The sequence below is a fragment of the Leptodactylus fuscus genome, chromosome 4, assembly GCF_031893055.1.
Source record: "Leptodactylus fuscus isolate aLepFus1 chromosome 4, aLepFus1.hap2, whole genome shotgun sequence".
NCBI lineage: Eukaryota > Metazoa > Chordata > Amphibia > Anura > Leptodactylidae > Leptodactylus > Leptodactylus fuscus.
In genome coordinates, this window is record NC_134268.1 from 219993379 (window position 1) to 220016108 (window position 22730).

Here is a 22730-nt window from a genome sequence, read left to right on the forward strand (position 1 = left end):
ATAATACTACTCCTATGTATAAGAATATAACTACTATAATACTACTCCTATGTACAAGAATATAACTACTATAATACTACTCCTATGTACAAGAATATAACTACTATAATACTGCCCCCTATGTACAAGAATATAACTACTATAATACTACTCCTATATACAAGAATATAACTACTATAATACTGCTCCTATGTACACGAATATAACTACTATAATACTACTCCTATGTACAAGAATATAACTACTATAATACTGCCCCTATGTACAAGAATATAACTACTATAATACTGCTCCTATGTACAAGAATATAACTACTATAATACTGCCCCCTATGTACAAGAATATAACTACTATAATACTGCCATTATCTTATATATCTGCCTCTGGATATATACAGAATTGTTCCTATTCACTGTCAGGTATCAGAGATAATGAGAATGATGAGGAGTATATATTACTGTATAGTATACATTTGCTGGAGTTTTATATAACACCAGAATTCTATAGAACATTTTATGACTGGATTGAGTCTGGGTGTTGCAGCTCCAGCAGCGGTAATGTACGTGACATTTGCAGCACAGATTGGCGGTCTATTTTCGTATCTGGCAGTGCATTACTCACGTGTCGGAGCTCTGACCCTTTCTGATTGTTACAAAAAATGAATGTTTGTGACTGTACAAACAATTTCAGGGGGAGTCCACGTGTTACCCATTATCATATAGATTAGTTTAGTCTACACTGATGGAGGAACCTACATAACTCCAGCCAATAAGAATATACTCATTAGTACGTTATGGTCACATTTTCGGCAGGTGGAGGGTAGGCATGGGGAATGGGCAGGGGTGAAGCTACACCTGGGCCCTACGTCCCCCTTCTGGTGATGGCCGTACTATAGTACCCCATTAAGAAGGAATACAATGTTACCAAGAATAATGATGTCAGCATGTCATGGTGGTGATGTCACTGGCACAGCCCTCTGTTCATTGGCATTGGGATAATGGAGGGGCTTGTAGCCCACCTCAGCTGCCAGACCACCTGTCATGGTCCGGTTGTCCAGGCGGTGAGTCTGACCCAAGATATTAAAATACAAGTAATTTGCATTAATTAAAAATTTTGTGATCAGTTATCAATGAGATCCCAATAAGACCTCTAAACTAATTCAAACAGGACCATAAACCAGACCCCAAAATTCATTCAAAGCCCAGACCCCAAAATTTATTGAAGCTCCAGACCAGACCCCAAAATTCAGTCCCCAAACTAGACCTCAATATTAATTCAAGCCCCAGAACAGTCACCAGAATTCATGCAGACCCCAGGCCAGACCCAAAACGCCAGACTAGACCCCAAAATTCTTTGAAACCCAGAAACCAGAGACTTGAATTCACTCAATCCCTACAATAGATTCCAAAATTCATGTAAGACCCAGACCAAACCCCAAAATTCATTCAAATCTCATGCAAGATTCCAAAATTCACCAAGCCCCAGACCCCAAAATTCATGCCAATCCCAAACCTCAGAATTCACTCTACCTCAGACCAGACCCCAAAAGTCATCCAAACCTGACCCTGAAATTCATCCAGACCCTAAACCAGGTACACAAATTCATTGAGATCGCAGACCAGACCCAAAATTGTAACCAAATTCTAAAATTTTGTTAGGGAACCCTGGAACGGGGACACAAGAGACAGTGAGCCCTAGGCTTATGCCCCCCGCTCTCCCTTCCTATTGCCAGGCCCTATCCTACGTAATAGGCGGCAACCACGAGGACAGTCCCTCCCTGAGTATGTGACACACAAAACGCAGACAAGACGAACAACAACAATGGGAAGTCAACTTAGCCAAGGGTCAGTAACAGTCGGGCAATACAGTACCAAATCGGAGTCCAAAAAGAGAAGTCAGTGAGGAAAGCCAAAGGTCAAGTATAATAGAGTACTCAAAAACAGTGACAGTCAGAGCAGGTATGCGTACGGCAATAGCAAGCGCTGGTGTGAATAGGGACCAAGGTTAAATAGGGAGGAAGAACCCGCCCATGGAGTTGACAGGAAGGCAGCTGTCAATCACAGGGCACGGCCAGATTAACCTCTAGAGGATCAGAGCAAACTGAAGGTGAAGGAGATGGGTGTGGTGGAAAATCAATCACCAAGGTGAAAGAATAGGGCAGTGTTCAGACAGAGCAAGGAGAACCAAACGGAAAAAAAATCACAACCGAACACATCTCCTGCGCCGCAGCATGCGGCCGGATGTTACAAATTTATTCCGATTTTGAAATTCAATCCGACCCCAGAAATCTTCCAGAGCTGACCCCGAAATTCAGACCCTAAACCAGATTCTAAAGTTCACTCAGACTCCTAAGTCAACTATAGATTGAATGAGGTGGAGCAGGATGAGCAGTGCCGTATATATATATATATATATATATGAGCAGTGCCGTATATATGGCGGCCGCTCTGTATATACTTAACCCGTTCATGGCTGACGGTGGACAATGAGGCCATTACTATAATTATCATGTACAGGTGTCAGCGCTGGCATGGAGACAGGCACGGAACGTTCCACATTGATTTCCCCTCCTCACACTCTTGTATTTCCCATAAGGATCTGACATTTCGATGCATTTTAATCCTTTCATCTTACAAATATTAAACTGGTAACCAGACAGGAATTAAACTGGGATCAGCCGCCGACGCTGGAAATTATTTGCCAACAAAGATTGTAATGACATATGAGGCGAGAGAAACCCAGAACCTGCCGAGAAGAGAAGGATGATTATTATCTGTGCGCGGAAGAGACAGCCCTGCAGGTTCACAAGTGGATATGTATCCTATAGAATTATCTATATACAATATATCTCCTATAGATCTATCATCTGACTAGTGATATTTACATCTCAATATCTCAGATTTTCTATAGATAAGTAGATAGATAGATAGATAGATAGATAGATAGATAGGCGATAGATAGATAGATAGATAGATAGATAGATAGGAGATAGATAGATAGATAGATAGATAGGAGATAGATAGATAGATAGATAGATAGGAGATAGATAGATAGATAGATAGATAGATAGATAGGAGATAGATAGATAGATAGATAGATAGATAGATAGATAGATAGATAGGAGATAGATAGAGTGTTGGCCAAAAGTATTGGCACCCTGCAGTCCTGTCAGATAATCCTCGGTGTCCCCCAGATAATGATTACAAGCACAAACTCTTTGGTAATATCTTCATTTATTTCGCTTACAATGAAAAAACACAAAAGAGAATGAAAAAAAAGTCCCATCATTGATCATTTTACAGAAAACTCCAGAACTGGTGCGGACAGAAGTATTGGCGCCCTCAGCCTAATACTTGGTCGCACAACCTTTAGACACAATAACTGCGCACAACCGCTTCCACTAACCAGCAATGAGTTTCTTACAAGGCTCTGCTGGAATCTTAGACCCTTCTTCTTTGGCTCCTGCTCGCGGTCCCCCCTGAGATGTGAAGGGGGCCTTCTCCAAACTGCCACCAAGAGATCTCTCCCCCTCCCCCACAGGTGTTCTATGGGATTCAGGGCTGGACTCATTGCTGCCACTTTACAAGTCTCCAGGGCTTTCTCTCACCACCATTTCCTAGTGCTGACCTGAAGTGTGTTTTGGGTCCTTGTCCTGCTGGAAGAGCCCTGACCTCTGAGGGAGACCCGGCTTTCTCACACTGGGCCCTACATGATGCTGCACAATGTGTTGGTCGTCTTCAGACTTCATAATGCCATGCACACGGTCAAGCAGTCCAGTGCCAGAGGAAGCAAAGCAACCCCAAACCATCAGGGACCTCCGCCATGTCTGACTGTAGGGGGCGTCTTCTTCTCTTTTTTCCCTGTAATCTCTATGTTGAGGCCTTCTCCTACTTTTGTCTCCTCTGACCAGAGAACATTCTTCCAGAACGGTTTTGGCTTTCTCAGGTAAGTTTTGGCAAACTCCAGCCTGGCTTCTGTCTGTGGGTAAGAAGTGGGGTCTTCCTGGGTCTCCTACCATACAGTCCCTTCTCATTCAGACGCTGACGCTGGATAGTACGGGGTGACACTGTTGTACCCTCGGACTGCAGGGCAGCTTGGACTTGTTTGGATGTTAGTCGAGGTTCTTTATCCGCCATCCGCACAATCTTGCGGTGAAATCTCTCGACAATTTCTCGTCTACAATCTAGAAACTTTGTAACCGTACCACTAAGATATTCTTGATATTCTGGACATCCCAGGATAGACAGACAAGTTACTAATATACAAATGATAAAAAAAAATGGAAATAAAATATTCCGTACATCTGGATTTATTCAGTATGGAGCGTCAGCGCCCCCTGCAGGAATCCCCGCACTTACAAACCTTGGCATGTTAACATTGAGGATATTAATGGTGATCTCAGGAATGTTCTGCCACAATGAATGTCCTTTACTAAATCACCAGGATTGTCTGCCAGCCGATCCCTTTACAATAGGCGACCATTGATGTCCCAGATGTGCACGATAGGAGACAAGTCTGGAGATGCTGCAGGTCACGGTAACAGGTTTAATCCACACAAGCTGGTCATAGTAACACGAGGAGCATGTAGCCTGGTGTCCTGGTGAAAAATGGCTTCTGGGACACTTTGGTGAAATTACTGCACCACTAGAACCACCACCAAATACATGTAACACCGAGCTGTGCACCTGAAATGTACCGTATTTTCCGGACTATAAGGCGCACATAAAAACCTACGATTTCCTCAGAAATCGCAAGTGCGGCTTATAGTCCGGTGCGCCTTATATATGGATGGAAGCGGCAGCAAAGTCTGCGTGCCGCTTCCATACATACATAAAAGGCACCGTAAGGGTGCATTCACACTACGGAACGCCGGCGTGTATCACAGCCGTACACGCCGGCGTTACAGCAGGGCTGCCGGACACTTCCTATTCATTTCTATGGGAGCCGGCATGCGAGCGCTCCCATAGAAATGAATGGAAAAAAGCAGTCCATTCATTTCTATGGGGAGCGCTCGCATGCCGGCTCCCATAGAAATGAATGGGAAGTGTCCGGCAGCCCTGCTGTCACACCGGCCTGAAACAGAACGTGAAACTTACCGAGCGGTGCAGGGCGGGCGGGCATTCAGGCCTCCTCTTCCTCCGATGTCCTGACCACTTCCTCCGGCGCTCGCGATCTGATAATGGCCTGGGTGCCTGCGCCCGGGGGGGGGGGGGGGGGGGGGGGGGTAGTTTAATCTAACTTTTACGGTTGGGCTCTATCAGCATGATTTTGCTGATAGAGCCCCTCCTCGCCTGCCGAGCGCTTCCAATAGAAGCGGCTGGCACGCGGGGGGTTAAGCGGCCGCTGGCAAAGTCTGCCTGCCGCCGCTTTCAATAACATATAATGCGCACTGGACTGCGGCTTATAGTCCGGTGCGCCTTATATATGAACCGAGACGGACTATAAGGCGCTCATGGGCAATGTGCCTTATAGTCCAGTGCGCCTTATTGTCCGTAAAATACGGTAGACCAGAGGGGTCCGGACACTGCACATTATACCATAATCCTAGGAGTAAGACCAGTGTGACGATCCCTTGTGAAGGCCTCTTCATGGTTTTGTCCATGTGGTCTCCAGACCAATCTGCAGCTATGTCAGAGACAAAAACAGGACTCCTCACTATAGAGGATAGACCTCCATTCCAGGACTCATCACTGAAGAGGATAGACCTCCATTCCAGGACTCTTGACTGAAGAGAATAGATCTTCATTCCAGGACTCATCACTATAGAGGATAGACCTCCATTCCAGGACTCCTCACTGAAGAGGATAGACCTCCATTCCAGGACTCATCACTATAGAGGATAGACCTCCATTCCAGCCTCCTTCACTGAAGAGGATAGACCTCCATTCCAGGACATATCACAGAAGAGGATAGACCTCCATTCCATTCCTCACTATAGAGGATAGACCTCCATTCCATGACTTCTCACTGAAGAGGATAGACCTCCATTCCATGAGTTCTCACTGAAGAGGATAGACCTCCATTCCAGGTCACATCACTGAAGAGGATAGACCTCCATTCCACGACTCTTCACTGAAGAGGATAGACCTCCATTCCAGGACTCCTCACTGAATATGATAGACCTTCATTCCAGGACTCATCACTATAGAGGATAGACCTCCATTCCAGGACTCCTCACTGAGGAGGATAGACCTAGATTCCAGGACTCCTCACTGAAGAGGATAGACCTCCATTCCAGGACTCCTCACTGAAGATGATAGACCTTCATTCCAGGACACCACACTGAAGAGGATAGACCTCCATTCCATGACTTCTCACTGAAGAGGATAGACCTCAATTCCAGGACTCCTCACTGAAGATGATAGACCTCAATTCCAGGACTCCTCACTGAAGAGGATAGACCTTCATTCCAGGACTTCTCACTGAAGAGGATAGACCTCAATTCCAGGACTCCTCACTGAAGATGATAAACCTCAATTCAAGGACTCCTCACTGAAGAGGATAGACCTCAATTCCAGGACACATCACTGAAGAGGATAGACCTCCATTCCAGAACACATTACTGAAGAGGATAGACCTCCATTCCAGGACTCCTCACTGAAGAGGATAGACCTCCATTCCAGCACTCATCACTATAGAGGATAGACCTCCATTCCAGCCTCCTTCACTGAAGAGGATAGACCTCCATTCCAGGACATATCACAGAAGAGGATAGACCTCCATTCTAGGACTCCTCACTGAAGAGGATAGACCTCCATTCCATTCCTCACTATAGAGGATAGACCTCCATTCCATGACTTCTCACTGAAGAGGATAGACCTCCATTCCATGAGTTCTCACTGAAGAGGATAGACCTCCATTCCAGGTCACATCACTGAAGAGGATAGACCTCCATTCCATTCCTCACTATAGAGGATAGACCTCCATTCCATGACTTCTCACTGAAGAGGATAGACCTCCATTCCATGAGTTCTCACTGAAGAGGATAGACCTCCATTCCAGGTCACATCACTGAAGAGGGTAGACCTCCATTCCAGGACTCCTCACTGAATATGATAGACCTTCATTCCAGGACTCATCACTATAGAGGATAGACCTCCATTCCAGGACTCCTCACTGAAGAGGATAGACCTCCATTCCAGGACTCCTCACTGAAGATGATAGACCTTCATTCCAGGACACCACACTGAAGAGGATAGACCTCCATTCCATGACTTCTCACTGAAGAGGATAGACCTCAATTCCAGGACTCCTCACTGAAGATGATAGACCTCAATTCCAGGACTCCTCACTGAAGAGGATAGACCTTCATTCCAGGACTTCTCACTGAAGAGGATAGACCTCAATTCCATGACTTCTCACTGAAGAGGATAGACCTCAATTCCAGGACTCCTCACTGAAGATGATAGACCTCAATTCCAGGACTCCTCACTGAAGAGGATAGACCTCAATTCCAGGACACATCACTGAAGAGGATAGACCTCCATTCCAGAACACATTACTGAAGAGGATAGACCTCCATTCCAGGACTCCTCACTGAAGAGGATAGACCTCAATTCCAGGACTCCTCACTGAAGATGATAGACCTCAATTCCAGGACTCCTCACTGAAGAGGATAGACCTTCATTCCAGGACTTCTCACTGAAGAGGATAGACCTCAATTCCATGACTTCTCACTGAAGAGGATAGACCTCAATTCCAGGACTCCTCACTGAAGATGATAGACCTCAATTCCAGGACTCCTCACTGAAGAGGATAGACCTCAATCCCAGGACACATCACTGAAGAGGATAGACCTCCATTCCAGAACACATTACTGAAGAGGATAGACCTCCATTCCAGGACTCCTCACTGAAGAGGATAGACCTCCATTCCAGGACACATCACTATAGAGAATAGACCTCCATTCCAGGACTCCTCACTGAAGAGGATAGACCTTCATTCCAGGACTTCTCACTGAAGAGGATAGACCTCAATTCCAGGACTCCTCACTGAAGAGGATAGACCTCCATTCCAGGACTCATCACTATAGAGGATAGACCTCCATTCCAGCCTCCTTCACTGAAGAGGATAGACCTCCATTCCAGGACATATCACAGAAGAGGATAGACCTCCATTCTAGGACTCCTCACTGAAGAGGATAGACCTCCATTCCATTCCTCACTATAGAGGATAGACCTCCATTCCATGACTTCTCACTGAAGAGGATAGACCTCCATTCCATGAGTTCTCACTGAAGAGGATAGACCTCCATTCCAGGTCACATCACTGAATATGATAGACCTTCATTCCAGGACTCATCACTATAGAGGATAGACCTCCATTCCAGGACTCCTCACTGAGGAGGATAGACCTCCATTCCAGGACTCCTCACTGAAGAGGATAGACCTCCATTCTAGGACTCCTCACTGAAGATGATAGACCTTCATTCCAGGACACCACACTGAAGAGGATAGACCTCCATGCCATGACTTCTCACTGAAGAGGATAGACCTCAATTCCAGGACTCCTCACTGAAGATGATAGACCTCAATTCCAGGACTCCTCACTGAAGAGGATAGACCTTCATTCCAGGACTTCTCACTGAAGAGGATAGACCTCAATTCCATGACTTCTCACTGAAGAGGATAGACCTCAATTCCAGGACTCCTCACTGAAGATGATAGACCTCAATTCCAGGACTCCTCACTGAAGAGGATAGACCTCAATTCCAGGACACATCACTGAAGAGGATAGACCTCCATTCCAGAACACATTACTGAAGAGGATAGACCTCCATTCCAGGACTCCTCACTGAAGAGGATAGACCTCAATTCCAGGACTCCTCACTGAAGATGATAGACCTCAATTCCAGGACTCCTCACTGAAGAGGATAGACCTTCATTCCAGGACTTTTCACTGAAGAGGATAGACCTCAATTCCATGACTTCTCACTGAAGAGGATAGACCTCAATTCCAGGACTCCTCACTGAAGATGATAGACCTCAATTCCAGGACTCCTCACTGAAGAGGATAGACCTCAATCCCAGGACACATCACTGAAGAGGATAGACCTCCATTCCAGAACACATTACTGAAGAGGATAGACCTCCATTCCAGGACTCCTCACTGAAGAGGATAGACCTCCATTCCAGGACTATTACTGAAGAGGATAGACCTCCATTCCAGGACTCCTCACTGAAGAGGATAGACCTCCATTCCAGGACACATCACTATAGAGAATAGACCTCCATTCCAGGACTCCTCACTGAAGAGGATAGACCTTCATTCCAGGACTTCTCACTGAAGAGGATAGACCTCAATTCCAGGACTCCTCACTGAAGAGGATAGACCTCCATTCCAGGACTCATCACTATAGAGGATAGACCTCCATTCCAGCCTCCTTCACTGAAGAGGATAGACCTCCATTCCAGGACATATCACAGAAGAGGATAGACCTCCATTCTAGGACTCCTCACTGAAGAGGATAAACCTCCATTCCATTCCTCACTATAGAGGATAGACCTCCATTCCATGACTTCTCACTGAAGAGGATAGACCTCCATTCCATGAGTTCTCACTGAAGAGGATAGACCTCCATTCCAGGTCACATCACTGAATATGATAGACCTTCATTCCAGGACTCATCACTATAGAGGATAGACCTCCATTCCAGGACTCCTCACTGAAGAGGATAGACCTCCATTCCAGGACTCCTCACTGAAGATGATAGACCTTCATTCCAGGACACCACACTGAAGAGGATAGACCTCCATTCCATGACTTCTCACTGAAGAGGATAGACCTCAATTCCAGGACTCCTCACTGAAGATGATAGACCTCAATTCCAGGACTCCTCACTGAAGAGGATAGACCTTCATTCCAGGACTTCTCACTGAAGAGGATAGACCTCAATTCCATGACTTCTCACTGAAGAGGATAGACCTCAATTCCAGGACTCCTCACTGAAGATGATAGACCTCAATTCCAGGACTCCTCACTGAAGAGGATAGACCTCAATTCCAGGACACATCACTGAAGAGGATAGACCTCCATTCCAGAACACATTACTGAAGAGGATAGACCTCCATTCCAGGACTCCTCACTGAAGAGGATAGACCTCCATTCCAGGACTATTACTAAAGAGGATAGACCTCCATTCCAGGACTCCTCACTGAAGAGGATAGACCTCCATTCCAGGACACATCACTATAGAGAATAGACCTCCATTCCAGGACTCCTCACTGAAGAGGATAGACCTTCGTTCCAGGACTTCTCACTGAAGAGGATAGACCTCAATTCCATGACTTCTCACTGAAGAGGATAGACCTCAATTCCAGGACTCCTCACTGAAGAGGATAGACCTCCATTCCAGAACACATTACTGAAGAGGATAGACCTCCATTCCAGGACTCCTCACTGAAGAGGATAGACCTCCATTCCAGGACTATTACTGAAGAGGATAGACCTCCATTCCAGGACTCCTCACTGAAGAGGATAGACCTCCATTCCAGGACACATCACTATAGAGAATAGACCTCCATTCCAGGACTCCTCACTGAAGAGGATAGACCTTCATTCCAGGACTTCTCACTGAAGAGGATAGACCTCAATTCCATGACTTCTCACTGAAGAGGATAGACCTCAATTCCAGGACTCCTCACTGAAGAGGATAGACCTCCATTCCAGAACACATTACTGAAGAGGATAGACCTCCATTCCAGGACTCCTCACTGAAGAGGATAGACCTCCATTCCAGGACTATTACTGAAGAGGATAGACCTCCATTCCAGGACTATTACTGAAGAGGATAGACCTCCATTCCAGGACTCCTCACTGAAGAGGATAGACCTCCATTCCAGGACACATCACTATAGAGAATAGACCTCCATTCCAGGACTCCTCACTGAAGAGGATAGACCTCCATTCTAGCCTCCATTGCCATCTTGCTGTGCACCATGATAGCCTGTGAGAGTGGTGATATGAGGTTAGTGGAGCACCTGTAGCTGGATATCTGGCGCGTAGCCCAATGTGGCGTTAACCCCTTCTGCTGGTTTGTGTCCGTACTATTTGCCTCCTTAGGCTTGGAATGTGACGTCCAATTTCAATTGCAGGTCAGACTGGATAACTACGCATCATTCTTGCAGTCACATGGTCCCCCGTGTAGTGGTCGCCTCCACTCACCTCTTACTGTTATTCCAGTCCATCCTTGTTCTTCCAACCACTGGAACACACAACATTGACAGGCGCTGATATTTCCGCCTAGACGTAGCGATCTGCTGGAGTGATAAACCAATGTCTGTCAGTACAAAGATAATAGTGTCCCTTTCAGTGTGTGACAAGTGGTGACAACTCCCAAACAATGCAGGGGCAAGACGGTGGCTCAGTGGTTAGCACGGCAGTCTTGCAGCACTGGAGTCCTGGGTTTGAATCCCGCCAGGAATAACATCTGCAAGAAGTTTGTATGTTCTCCCCGTGTTTGTGTGGATTTCCTCCCATACTCCAAAGACATACTGATAGGAAAAATGTACATTGTGATCTCTATATGGGGCGTCCTTATTGGGGATGTAGTATCAGCGGTGGGTCATAACACATATCTATCTATCACAGTTATTTTCCATCGTTCCTTTTATTCCGCAGGTTCTTTGTGTTTTACCTTCTCCTTATAAACCTCTCCTAGTTTTTATTGTTCACCTTCCGTTGCGCGGTCTCGGTCGGTTTCGCCTCCTGTCACATCCTTTCTGCGGCCTCCTGACTATTCATCAATCTTCTACTATAAACAAGTCAATATACAGCAGGATGGAGAGACCCTGCGAACTGGAGCGGCGCTGCCATCTAGAGGCTGAATTTGAGAAATCACTGTGACCAGCATTTACAGAGGGCTCCTGACAACCCCATACTATAAGCCGGGGGTCCTAGGGCCCATCTACCAAAGAAAATCACCCCATGGTAGGTGGGAGCCCTGTGACAGATTTTGTGCTGGGGCCCAGATTTGCACAGCTGACAACCAAGACAGTCCCCTTGCAGCTCACCAGGGGTTGTCACCCAGCTTTCCTAGACTCCAAACTGGCATATTTACCTGATATAACCATTCCACACTCTGGGAAAGTTAGGTGATGACCTTTGGAAGCTATAATGGTGTCCATATTTGTTGCCATCCAGCTTTCCCAGGAACAGATAAACAGCTTTATGTAGTCTATGTTTTGATTTCATCTTGATCTGTGTCCGGTGTGAACACTACATCTTCCATAATGCATCACAGCAGAGCGTGCAGTGACCCTGCAGGGGGCAGCAGTGATATGTAGGGGATCCCTATACTTGGTGGGGGGGGGGTCATGGATAGATCCTACAATGATCTACATGAACTTTAATAGGGTGAGGTCATGTGAGGACCCCAGAAGAGGGTGTAAAGTCTGCAGTGAACCCGGGCCCTCCGAGCAGCTGTTGTCTGAACAGGCGCCGATCCTGGCTGCGCTGAGCTGATAATGTCCAGCCTAGTCATTGTTCTAAACATGTCAGTCCGAGGGACGCGAGCCGCCAAATATCCGCAACCCGACACTGCTGCGATTACTGGAGGCTCCCGCTGCAGAAGCCCCGGACTATACACATAGTAAATACCCTGCCATGTCCACAGCTGACCCATAAGAAGGGGGTTCAGGGGCTTCCCTGTACACCGCCAAACATGGTTAAATGGTGGACTTCCCCTTTAAGTGATTATTTTTATTATTACTGTATTTGGAGACAGGACCGGGGCAGTGAAATACAAGAGGTGACTAATAGAGATGAGCGAACACTGTTCGGATCAGCCGTTCCGAACAGCACGCTCCCATAGAAATGAATGGAAGCAGCTGACACGTACACTTTGCCGGCGGCCGGTCGCTTAACCCCCCGCGTGCCGGCTACGTCCATTCATTTCTATGGGAGCGTGCTGTTCGGAACGGCTGATCCGAACAGTGTTCGCTCATCTCTAGTGACTAACAAATGTGTGCGCCCCTCACCCGGCCACAGATTCCCCCTAACAACCGCAGGCTACATCATTTGCTCCAACACTCAGTCCCGTGTGACTAATGGCCATCAGCGCGGCGAAGTCCAGATTATTACCGCCCCGATATGTCCTAAACTAGGAAATGGAAGAATGAATAATCTAATAGTCACATTATACAGTATGATGTTCAGTAACTTAATATTTTGTTGCACCTTTTGAGGCGATCACTGCGATCAGACGATTCCTGTAACTGTCAATCAGACTTCTCCACCTCTCAGCAGGGATTTGGCCCCCTCCTCATGAGCAAAATGCTCCAGTTGTCTCGGGTGTGAAGGGGCCTTCTTCAGATGACAGGTTTCATCTCCTTCCAAAGATGCTCAATAGGATTTAGGTGCGGCTCATAGAAGCCACTTCAGAATAGTCCAATGTTCTCCTCTTAGCCATTCTTGGGGGGTTTAGCTGTGTGTTTTGGGTCATTATCCTGTTGCAAGACCCATCACCTGCAGCTGAGACCAAGCTTTCTGACACTGGGCAGCACATTTCTCTCTAGAATCCCTTAAAGGGGTTGTCCCATCACAAGGATCCTATCTATACTGCTTGTTAATGTGGATTTAAGACTTTTCCTAAATACACTGCTTCAGCAAAACTGCTTTGTTTGTCCACTATCTTAATTTATTCAATTCATTGTTGACACAGCCCTGACTTATCTGCTCATGAGTCAAGTGATGTAGCTGCCTGCTCTCAGGGGGAGGGAGGAGGGGCTAAGTGCACGGGAGAGAGCCTGTGTTTCTAGCTATTCCTGTGTCTTTGTCCTGTGACCTAGCTTCCTGCTATCAGATAAAGGAGGGGGGAGGTGAGTGCTGCTTTCTTATATAGAACAGTCTAAATCCTAGTGGGCTAAAGGACCTGGTCCCTCTGCTCACTAGGATTTAGCCGACTCTATATAGAACAAGCTAAATTCAAGTGTTATAGGACCTTTGATGACATCACAGGCCCTTCAGTCGTCCCATAGGATCACACTATGTGGTGGGCGGAGTTACACGCTAATTTGGGGGCAGAGCTAAACTGGAGGAAGTCGGACAGTATGGCTTTGGATATGAAACCCCGCCCACCAATGATGCAAGAAACCAGGAAGAAAGAAGATTTTACAGCAGCAAAGACTGGTGAGTATGCGACGTAGGAATACCTCTAATAGTCTTGAGATTTCCTTGTACCCTGCACAGATTCAAGACACCCTGTGCAAGATGCAGCAAAGCAGTCCCAGAACATAACAGAGCCTCCTCCATGCATCACAGCAGATACAGTCTTCTCAGATATACGTGAATAGATCCAGCACTCTCCGGACTCAAAGTAGCTTAAAAACTTCCATATTTTATTTCTTCATGCAATAAAATGACAGTCCATGTTCATGAAGGTACTGCATCGGCAGACAAAGCGCATCACTGGTGGAATCTACTACATAGTTCCTTCCTCATGGCATGGACAGGCTTCATTTATCCGTCTGTGACCACAGAGCTGATGGGCTTTGCCAAAAAGTTCAAGTTTTGTCTCCTCTGTCCTATGTCCCAGAAGCTTTGTGGCTTGTCAGCATGGAGTTTGGTTATTATTACTTTTGTCAGATTCAAGTTATTTCTGTGACCATTGTGGGGGTTTCTTTCATTAAACGAGGGACCCAATAATTTTGTCCACTTTTGTATATACCTGAAAACAGGGAGCAGTATTATAGTAGTTATATTCTTGTACATAGGAGAAGTATCTCCTAGTAGTAGTGAGCATCATGAGGTCAAAGGAACTGCCAAAGGAGCTCAGAGACAGAATTGTGGTAAGGTGCAGATCTGGCCAAGGTTGCAGAAGAATTTCTGCAGCCTTCAAGGGTTCCCAAGAGCACAGCGGCCTCCATAATCCTTACATGGAAGAAGTTTGGGAGAACCAGAACTCTTCCTAGACCCAGCTGTCCAGCCAAACTGAGCAATGGTGGGAGAAGAGCCTTGGTGAGAGAGGTAAAGAAGAACCCAAAGATCACTGTGGCCGAGCTCCAGAGATGCAGTAGGGGGAAGGGAGAAAGTTCCACAAAGTCACTATCACTGCAGCCTCCACCAGTCAGGGCTTTATGGCAGAGGGGCCCGAAGGAAGCCTCTCCTCAGCCAAAAAACACATGAAGGACTCCCAGACTATGAGAAATAAGATTCTCTGGTCTGATGAGACCAAGATGGAACTTTTTGGTGTTAATTCTAAGCGGTATGTGTGGAGACAACCAGGCCCTGCCCATCACCTGCCCAATACAATCCCAACAGTGACACATGGCGGTGGCAGCATCAGGTTATGGGACAGGGACAGGATGACTGGTTGGGATGGAAGGAAAGATGATGCGGCCAAGTACAGAAATATCCTGGAAGAAAACCTCTTCAGACTGGGCTGAAGCTTCACCTTCCAACAAGACAATGACCCTCAACACACAGCTAAACTAACAAAGGAACAACTCTGTGACCATTCCTGACCGGCCCAGCCAGAGCCCCGACCTCAAGCCAATGGAGCATCTCTGGAGAGACCTGACGATGGCTGCACCAACGTCCACCATCCAACCTGACGGAACTGGAGAGGATCTGAAAGGAAGAATGGCAGAGGATCCCCAAATCCAGATGGGAAAAACTTGTTACATCATTCCCAAGAAGACGCTTCAAAAGGGGCAAATACTCAGAACTGAGCAAAGGCTCTGAATACTTATGGCCTTGGGAGATTTCAGTTTTTCTCTTTTAATAAATTTGCAAAAACATCTACATTTCTGGGGGGTTTCTGTCAAGATGGGGCTGAGTGTCCATTAAGGAGAAATAACATGGCTGCAAGGAAACAAAGAGTGGAAAATGTAAAGGGGTCTGAAGACTTTCTGTACCCGCCGTACGTTACTATCCGAACCCTCCCAATTACATTTTGCTCTATCAATTGTGTCTGATCAGGGCGCTGACTTGTTTTTAGTGGATTTTTCTCTTCTCTTTAGTACGTGCTCCTCTGCTGCCATCTAGTGGTTAGTTTTAGGCATAACATGCCAAATCCTAGAGATTGCAATTCTAGTTCCTTCTCCCCATCACCGGAGGACTGGCGGCGGCGGCGGTTTCTATAACACAGAATCTGCGTTGCTGTAATTTCTTCAAATTTATCAAGCATTGTATAACGGGTTTACTTTATGATGCCGATTGCACCAACATTTTGCGCCTTTTTGAGGTCGTTTACAATTTTTAACCTAAACTCACGATCACGTGCAGGTCTAATGTGCTAATAATTAACGTGGAGCCATCTTTAACCACTTCATGTCCAGCCCATTTCTCCCTGGATCACAGCCAGACATATTTTCAGGTTTTTTTGGTCCGAGCGGGTTTGAAGGCAGTGACAATTTTTTTTTGTCTGGATTCTTCAAATAATTTTTTGCATTTTTTTTTTTTTTTGCATTTTTTTACCTTTAGTTTTTTGGCTTTTTCTGAATACCACAAAGTACCGCTCTCCATTACAGATACTTTTTATGCAGGTGACGCACAGTTTTGTTTTACTGGCAGCAGGGCTAGAACCTGTGATGTTGGTGCGGTAGTGCGCGCTATTTTTTTGACATTTTATTGTTTTGAGCTATATATATATAAATATATATGTTTTGTTTTCTGTGCCCCTATAAGGTGACAGTAGATGTTTGTAGACATTATGGCATTAGGTTTTGCTTGCTTTGTTGCTGTCCCTTTAGTTGAGGCTGATACATTCACCCCCTCATATACACTGCAGAGCTGATCTGGGTCCTCCAGGAGGCCGTACAGTTCCCCACACTAGGCAGATCATCATGGCGGCTCCCATAGCTGTCTTCACCCATTGATTCCAGTGTGTACAGCGATTGGGTAGGCATGGACAGTGATGACCCGTCTCTGCCTCCACTTTACTATGTGGATTTGATGCAGCTGCGAACTCTGCGAGGGCGTACAGGTAAGTTCTTGAAGAGTTAAAGTAAATAATTGTTGATGGGTCATTGATGATCAGTTTGGGGACTGGGGGTCGCCCCCTACTGGTAATATGTATACTCTTTCCTAAGGACAGGCCAGTAATAAAAAAAAGTCCAGACAACTCCTTTAAGGGGTTAATGAAACAACACAGGCCCAGCCAGAGCCCCGACCTCAACCCAATGGAGAGACCTGAAAATGGCTCCACTAACGTCCACCATCCAACCTGATGGAACTGGAGAGGATCTGCCAGGAAGAACGGCAGATCAGTGAGGAAAATAAGGCAAAGATTAGAAAGTGTCAAGAAGAAGAAGATCTGCCATGTCTGAAGGTCCAGAATATAAAACCAAAAAAAACCCCAAACCCCTAATTCGAGTCCTTGAGTCGCTCGCTCCTCGCTGTGACGTGTGACACACTTGACGTCTATGGGAATGATATGACGTGTTTGGTTCATGTGCGGCATTCGCTTCGCAGTCATTGATGTCTCACGTAGAATTTTTTGTTTCACGTTATAGAAGTCGCCGTGTAGGCCAAAGGTTCTGTATCGTACAGTATGATTGTATGACTTCTATAGGGAGACATGGCTGCTTGGTTTATTAGGCCCCAGGCCTGAGGCTGCACTACTAAGAGTCTGAGGCGTCCACATCCTCTAGTGACTTCTGTCTGTCATGGAGAGCCGTCTTAGATCACATTGCCTCTGCTGTATATATCTACAACTATATTTACATAATATCAATAAGGAATCGCCAGATAACTGCCCAGGAGACAGAAAAGTCGCTCACAATGTCGTTGTCCGACCGGATTGATATCGTTGTGTTTCTGTGAACAATAAAGTTGTTATTTTCAAACTTGCTACGACTCAACCTAATCTTGATCGACGTAACCTGTTTGTGTAGTGGGCGGAGCTAGTGGCGGAAGGGGCGGGCTCCAGCTCTGAGAACTTGTGTAGAGTCCTGATTAGGTCGGGACATGGTTTCCATGCGGTAACGCTGCTGTTCCGGCCACTTATTAGCGCCAGTCCACATGGTAAGGAGTGTGTGAGGGGAAGGGCTGAGCGCGGCTACAGACAGGGGGCGCCATAGAGGGGGAACATGGCCACGGGTAACTGACCTTGTCAGCCACAGGTGCTCACTGGGCTCCAGTCCTGTCACGTGACCTGTGTGTACAGCTGTCAGTCAGAAGGGGTCACCTGACCTGAGCCGTCACTCATACGTGGTCACCTGACCTGAGCCGTCACTCATACGTGGTCACCTGACCTGAGCTGTCACTCATACGTGGTCACCTGACCTGTCACTTATATATGGTCACCTGACCTGAGCTGTCACTTATACGGGGTCACCTGACCTGTCACTTATATATGGTCACCTGACCTGAGCTGTCACTTATACGTGGTCACATGACCTGAGCTGTCACTTATACGTGGTCACATGACCTGAGCTGTCACTTATGCGTGGTCACCTGACTTGAGCTGTCACTCATACGTGGTCACCTGACTTGAGCTGTCACTTATACGTGGTCACCTGACCAGAGCTGTCACTTATACGTGGTCACCTGAGCTGTCACTCATACGTGGTCACCTGAGCTGTCACTTATACGTGGTCACTTGACCTAAGCTGTCACTTACACGTGGTCACATGACCTGAGCTGTCACTTATACGTGGTCACCTGACCTGAGCTGTCACTTATATGTGGTCACCTGAGCTGTCACTTATACGTGGTCACTTGACCTGAGCTGTCACTCATACGTGGTCACCTGACTTGAGCTGTCACTCATACGTGGTCACCTGACCTGAGCTGTCACTTATACGTGGTCACCTGACCTGAGCTGTCAGTCATATGTGGTCACATGACCTGAGCTGTCACTCATCTTGCTGTTTGATCCTTTTGTTGCAGAAAGTTCTGAAACTTTCCGATACATTTGTGTTTTATGCAGTGAGGACTGACACACAGTAACGAGTCCTACCCCTGTGTGAGGCTGCACAAACCTGGCAGTGGTGCCTATACAGAAGGGGCGGTGTTGCTGGGATAACTACAGCCGCCCCTCTGATGCTCCTCTTGGCCCGGTGTGTCACAACCTCATTCAAGTGCTTGCGCAGTGTGAAAGGAAAGCAAAAGGGGCCCCTGTACATCACCTGGGGCCCTGTGGGATTTGCCGGGGTCTCTCAGCTCAGGCCTGAAAGCTCCCATTAACTTCCAGGGCCTGTGGTGTATGGAGCTGCAGCCCTGGAATATGCGGCTTCTTCCCTAGTGCCCTCCTGGTCAGTCCACGCCCGTCCTGTATGTTTTATGTCTATGACTGAGCTTGTGATATAAAGGATTGTTATTTCTTCTCTCTTCTCAGGCGAGCTCACTGATCGCAGCCGGCCTCACCATCGCAGTCGCAGGATTTGCAGGTACTGAGGGGCAGTCTAGACTGATATATGGAAATGATCCACGGCTTGTGTGTGATATTGCAGCTTCGCTCCAGTAAAGGGGTTCTCCGTGTAGACCGTATACTGATAGGTCGCCATTATCCATTATGCCTATATCTAGGACAACCCCCCTTTAAAATCAATAAGGCTGAGCTGTAATACTAGACACAACCTCTGGACAGGGGTGGCGCTGTTTTTCAAAGTAACCATGCAGCTTGCTCTACTGAAATGAGAACTGCTGCGCGGAACGTCTCTATTCCCCTCCCCAGGGGATCTGGGGTGTCTTTATATTACGTGACCTCCATTTATGATTGTGCTGGTAGCCTTAAAGGGGATTTACGCCCCCAAATTGATTTTTTATACACATGACCTATCCTCATTATGTGATCTGTAGGGTCTGACACCCGGACCCCACACAGATCAGCTCTTAGTGGATGGTGGAATGCATGCAGTCCTATACAAGTAATAGGATCAGCACAGCAGCCCCGTCCAATGTATAATGTTGGTTCCAGTGAACCGCAGCGCCGCCCCTATTACTTGTATAGGATCAGTCTGCACATTCTCATTGTCTTCTGATACCCAGAGGCTTCGAGGACAGCAGGTCTTGGTGTCAGACCCCACAGATCACATACTGATGACCTATCCTTCGGAGAACCCCTTTAAAAGAGCAGACTATGTGCCAAAAACAAAAAAATCCTTGATTCCTGATCCCTTGTGTTGTTCCTCTCTTCAGGCCGCTATGCACTACAGGCCTTCAAGCACCTGGAGCCTCAGGTCAAGCAAGCGATCCAGACCCTTCCCAAGTCGGTAAGACACATGCACCACATCCCGGGCCTCACGGTCATGGTGTGGGGCCGCTGCTGCATCCTCCATGGTTCAGGGATCCTAAATAATGGTGGCTGTAGCTTGGCCTCTGTACTCTGAGTGCCGTATACATGTGTCTGCGCAGGCTGCACCGATACAGCTCTACCATGTGCATGAGCCCTAAGGCTGAGGGACCCCTGTACATTGTATTAAGAGGTGTAAACTGATGTTTTTGTTCCTCTTAGGCATTTGCCGGATATTACAAAGGCGGATTTGAGCCCAAAATGACCAAAAGAGAAGCTGCTCTGGTCCTGGGGGTGAGGTAAGCGGCAACCCATATATTACAGGGGGCTGTGTCCTATAATAGGGGTCCGTAACCTTCAGCTGTTGTGAAACTACAACTCTCAGCATGTCCTTCTATAGAATAGCCAAACAAGTGTGCATGCTGGGAGTTGTAGTCTGACAGTGACTGGGCTGCTAAAGCTCGACCTTTGTCCTATGAAATCAATGCTGAGGTTCTTTCCTTCTGTGGCTGATCATGTGCTGCGCCTGGGCCAATCACCTGCACAGACTGCGGGGTTACCTGTCTGAGCCCCCTGCAAGCAGTATGTGCATTGGCAGCAGGATAGCGTGCAACGTCTGACCACATTCAGCTACGGAAACTGGATGCAATTGTAGCAAATCCTCTGCAGTGACCTTTTCAATTGTAAAAGTGAAGTTCTCATTCAGTGACAGCAAACAGATTTGACTCCACATGCCTGACACTGACTCCCTTCTGTTTTTCTGCAGCCCCACAGCCAATAAGCTGAAGATCCGGGAGGCGCACAGGCGGATAATGCTGCTCAATCACCCCGACAAAGGTAAAGTCCTGTAATCCAGCATCTGATAATCTAGAAAGATTAGTAATCCTGCTGTTACCTCGGAGCAAAGAGAGCCTTGTCAGGAAGGGGTGCTGCCAGCTGGGTGCAAGGGGGCGTCTAGATTTAAGGATTACCTGATAATCCAGGTCCCACTGTCCGGATTATAGGGGTTGTCCGAGACCCATGAGTTATGAATACTGATACTTTCTACAGGACAGCTCATCAGTATCCGATCATTCAGGGTATGGCGCCCTGATCTCACACCGATCAGCTGCCAGAAGCCATAGGCAAGTTATATGGCCAGAAGTAGCAGATGTGCAGATCCAGGCACCGGTACTACAGTGTATGGAGACAGACGCTGTATACAGTGTACTGAGCCTGTGTAGTGGAGGTGCTGGGATTTGTAGCTCTATTCCCATTCACTTCTATAAGGGCTGAGCTACTTCCGACCATATACCTTATTTATGGCGTGTGTTAGCCAAATCAGCTGATCAGTGCGGGGCCCGGGTGTCCTATGGATAAGTCATCAGTATCCATCATGCCGGAGTCTCGGACAACCCCTTTAACATCCCTTATAATGCACAGTGGATGGACGGTAAACCCTTTAATGACTGGTATGGAGACTGTAACATTTCTTCAAATGTATCCACATGACAACACTTCCTGTCACCATAACATTATGTGACTTGTAGTCCCCATCAGTGTCCACATGATAGCGTGCTTGAGTAATGACACATGTATATGTGGCCACCAATGTGAATTGGAATTGCAACAAGCCACTATGACAAATCAGTGCAATGACAGGAAGTGTTGTCCTAGGTACACCAGAGCGATGTGTTATCTACATGGCATGTAGTGTGCACAAAAATATTAAAATGGTTTAAAGTGGATTCCCGCCTCTAAAAATGCTCCAACATGTAACACTCATGACCCATGACTGGTGCGTCACCTCTCTGGCCAGTGATTGGCTACCAAGGTCACATGATGTGTAGAACATGTCATCATACTTGGGAGTGTAAACATGACAGGCAGGAATGAAGTTAAACAGCCAAGTTTAGATCTGGGGCTTCTCATTGTATTATTTTGTGTTCCTATGATAACTCTTCCTGTCAATACTTTGTCCTTCTCCACTTCTGTCATTATATGGATCCAGAGCCCCATCCCCAGCTGTGCTGATCATACTTGGATCATACCACTACCCTTCTGCCAGGAGGAGTTGCCCAGTGTCCTGCCATTTATCCCCCGCCTCTTTCTCTTTCCAGGCGGGTCTCCCTATATCGCTGCCAAGATTAACGAAGCAAAAGATTTGCTGGAGGGTCAAGCAAAGAAATAGAGCGAGAACGTGGCGCAGACGACTACGGGCTCCTTGTAATTTTACCTCAAAGGAAATCGTGCGGGATCTCTGGGGACGTGATTGTCAATAAAGCCGATGAATTGTCCTCGTCCTGCCTGAAGTGGCTGATAACAGAGAGGAATAGAGGCCATCATCGAATTGGGGGAGGGAAATTCTGCTTGTTCTTGGGCGAGAGAAGACTAGACGGCGGCAGCGGGGATTGTGATGGGGCCTCTTACCTGACATGGCTGATAACAGAGAATAATAAACTGCAGAATTGAATGGTCATTGTGGTGCCGCAGGTTTCTGCCTATTCCTTGCCTGAAGTGGCTGATAACAGAGAACAATGGCTGACCTATTCCTGAGATCAGTAACAACTACAAC

The 22730-nt window shown here is 46.9% G+C and overlaps 1 protein-coding gene across 1 annotated transcript; it reads left to right on the forward strand.

Annotated features, from left to right (window-relative positions):
- Positions 1-17845: 17845 nt before the first annotated feature.
- DNAJC19 (DnaJ heat shock protein family (Hsp40) member C19) lies at positions 17846-22452 on the forward strand. Its single transcript, XM_075269907.1, has 6 exons — positions 17846-17964; positions 19280-19331; positions 20083-20156; positions 20399-20475; positions 20943-21013; positions 22276-22452. Exons 1-6 carry the CDS (start codon positions 17962-17964, stop codon positions 22344-22346), a joined length of 348 nt encoding a protein of 115 aa, XP_075126008.1. The 5' UTR covers positions 17846-17961; the 3' UTR covers positions 22347-22452.
- The last annotated feature ends 278 nt before the right edge of the window (positions 22453-22730 follow it).

Coding starts and splice junctions, on each gene's coding strand:
- DNAJC19 (XM_075269907.1), top strand. Junction 19,332..20,082: donor CGCAGTCGCAGGATTTGCAG/GTACTGAGGGGC, acceptor TCCTCTCTTCAG/GCCGCTATGCACTACAGGCC. Junction 20,157..20,398: donor TCCAGACCCTTCCCAAGTCG/GTAAGACACATG, acceptor TGTTCCTCTTAG/GCATTTGCCGGATATTACAA.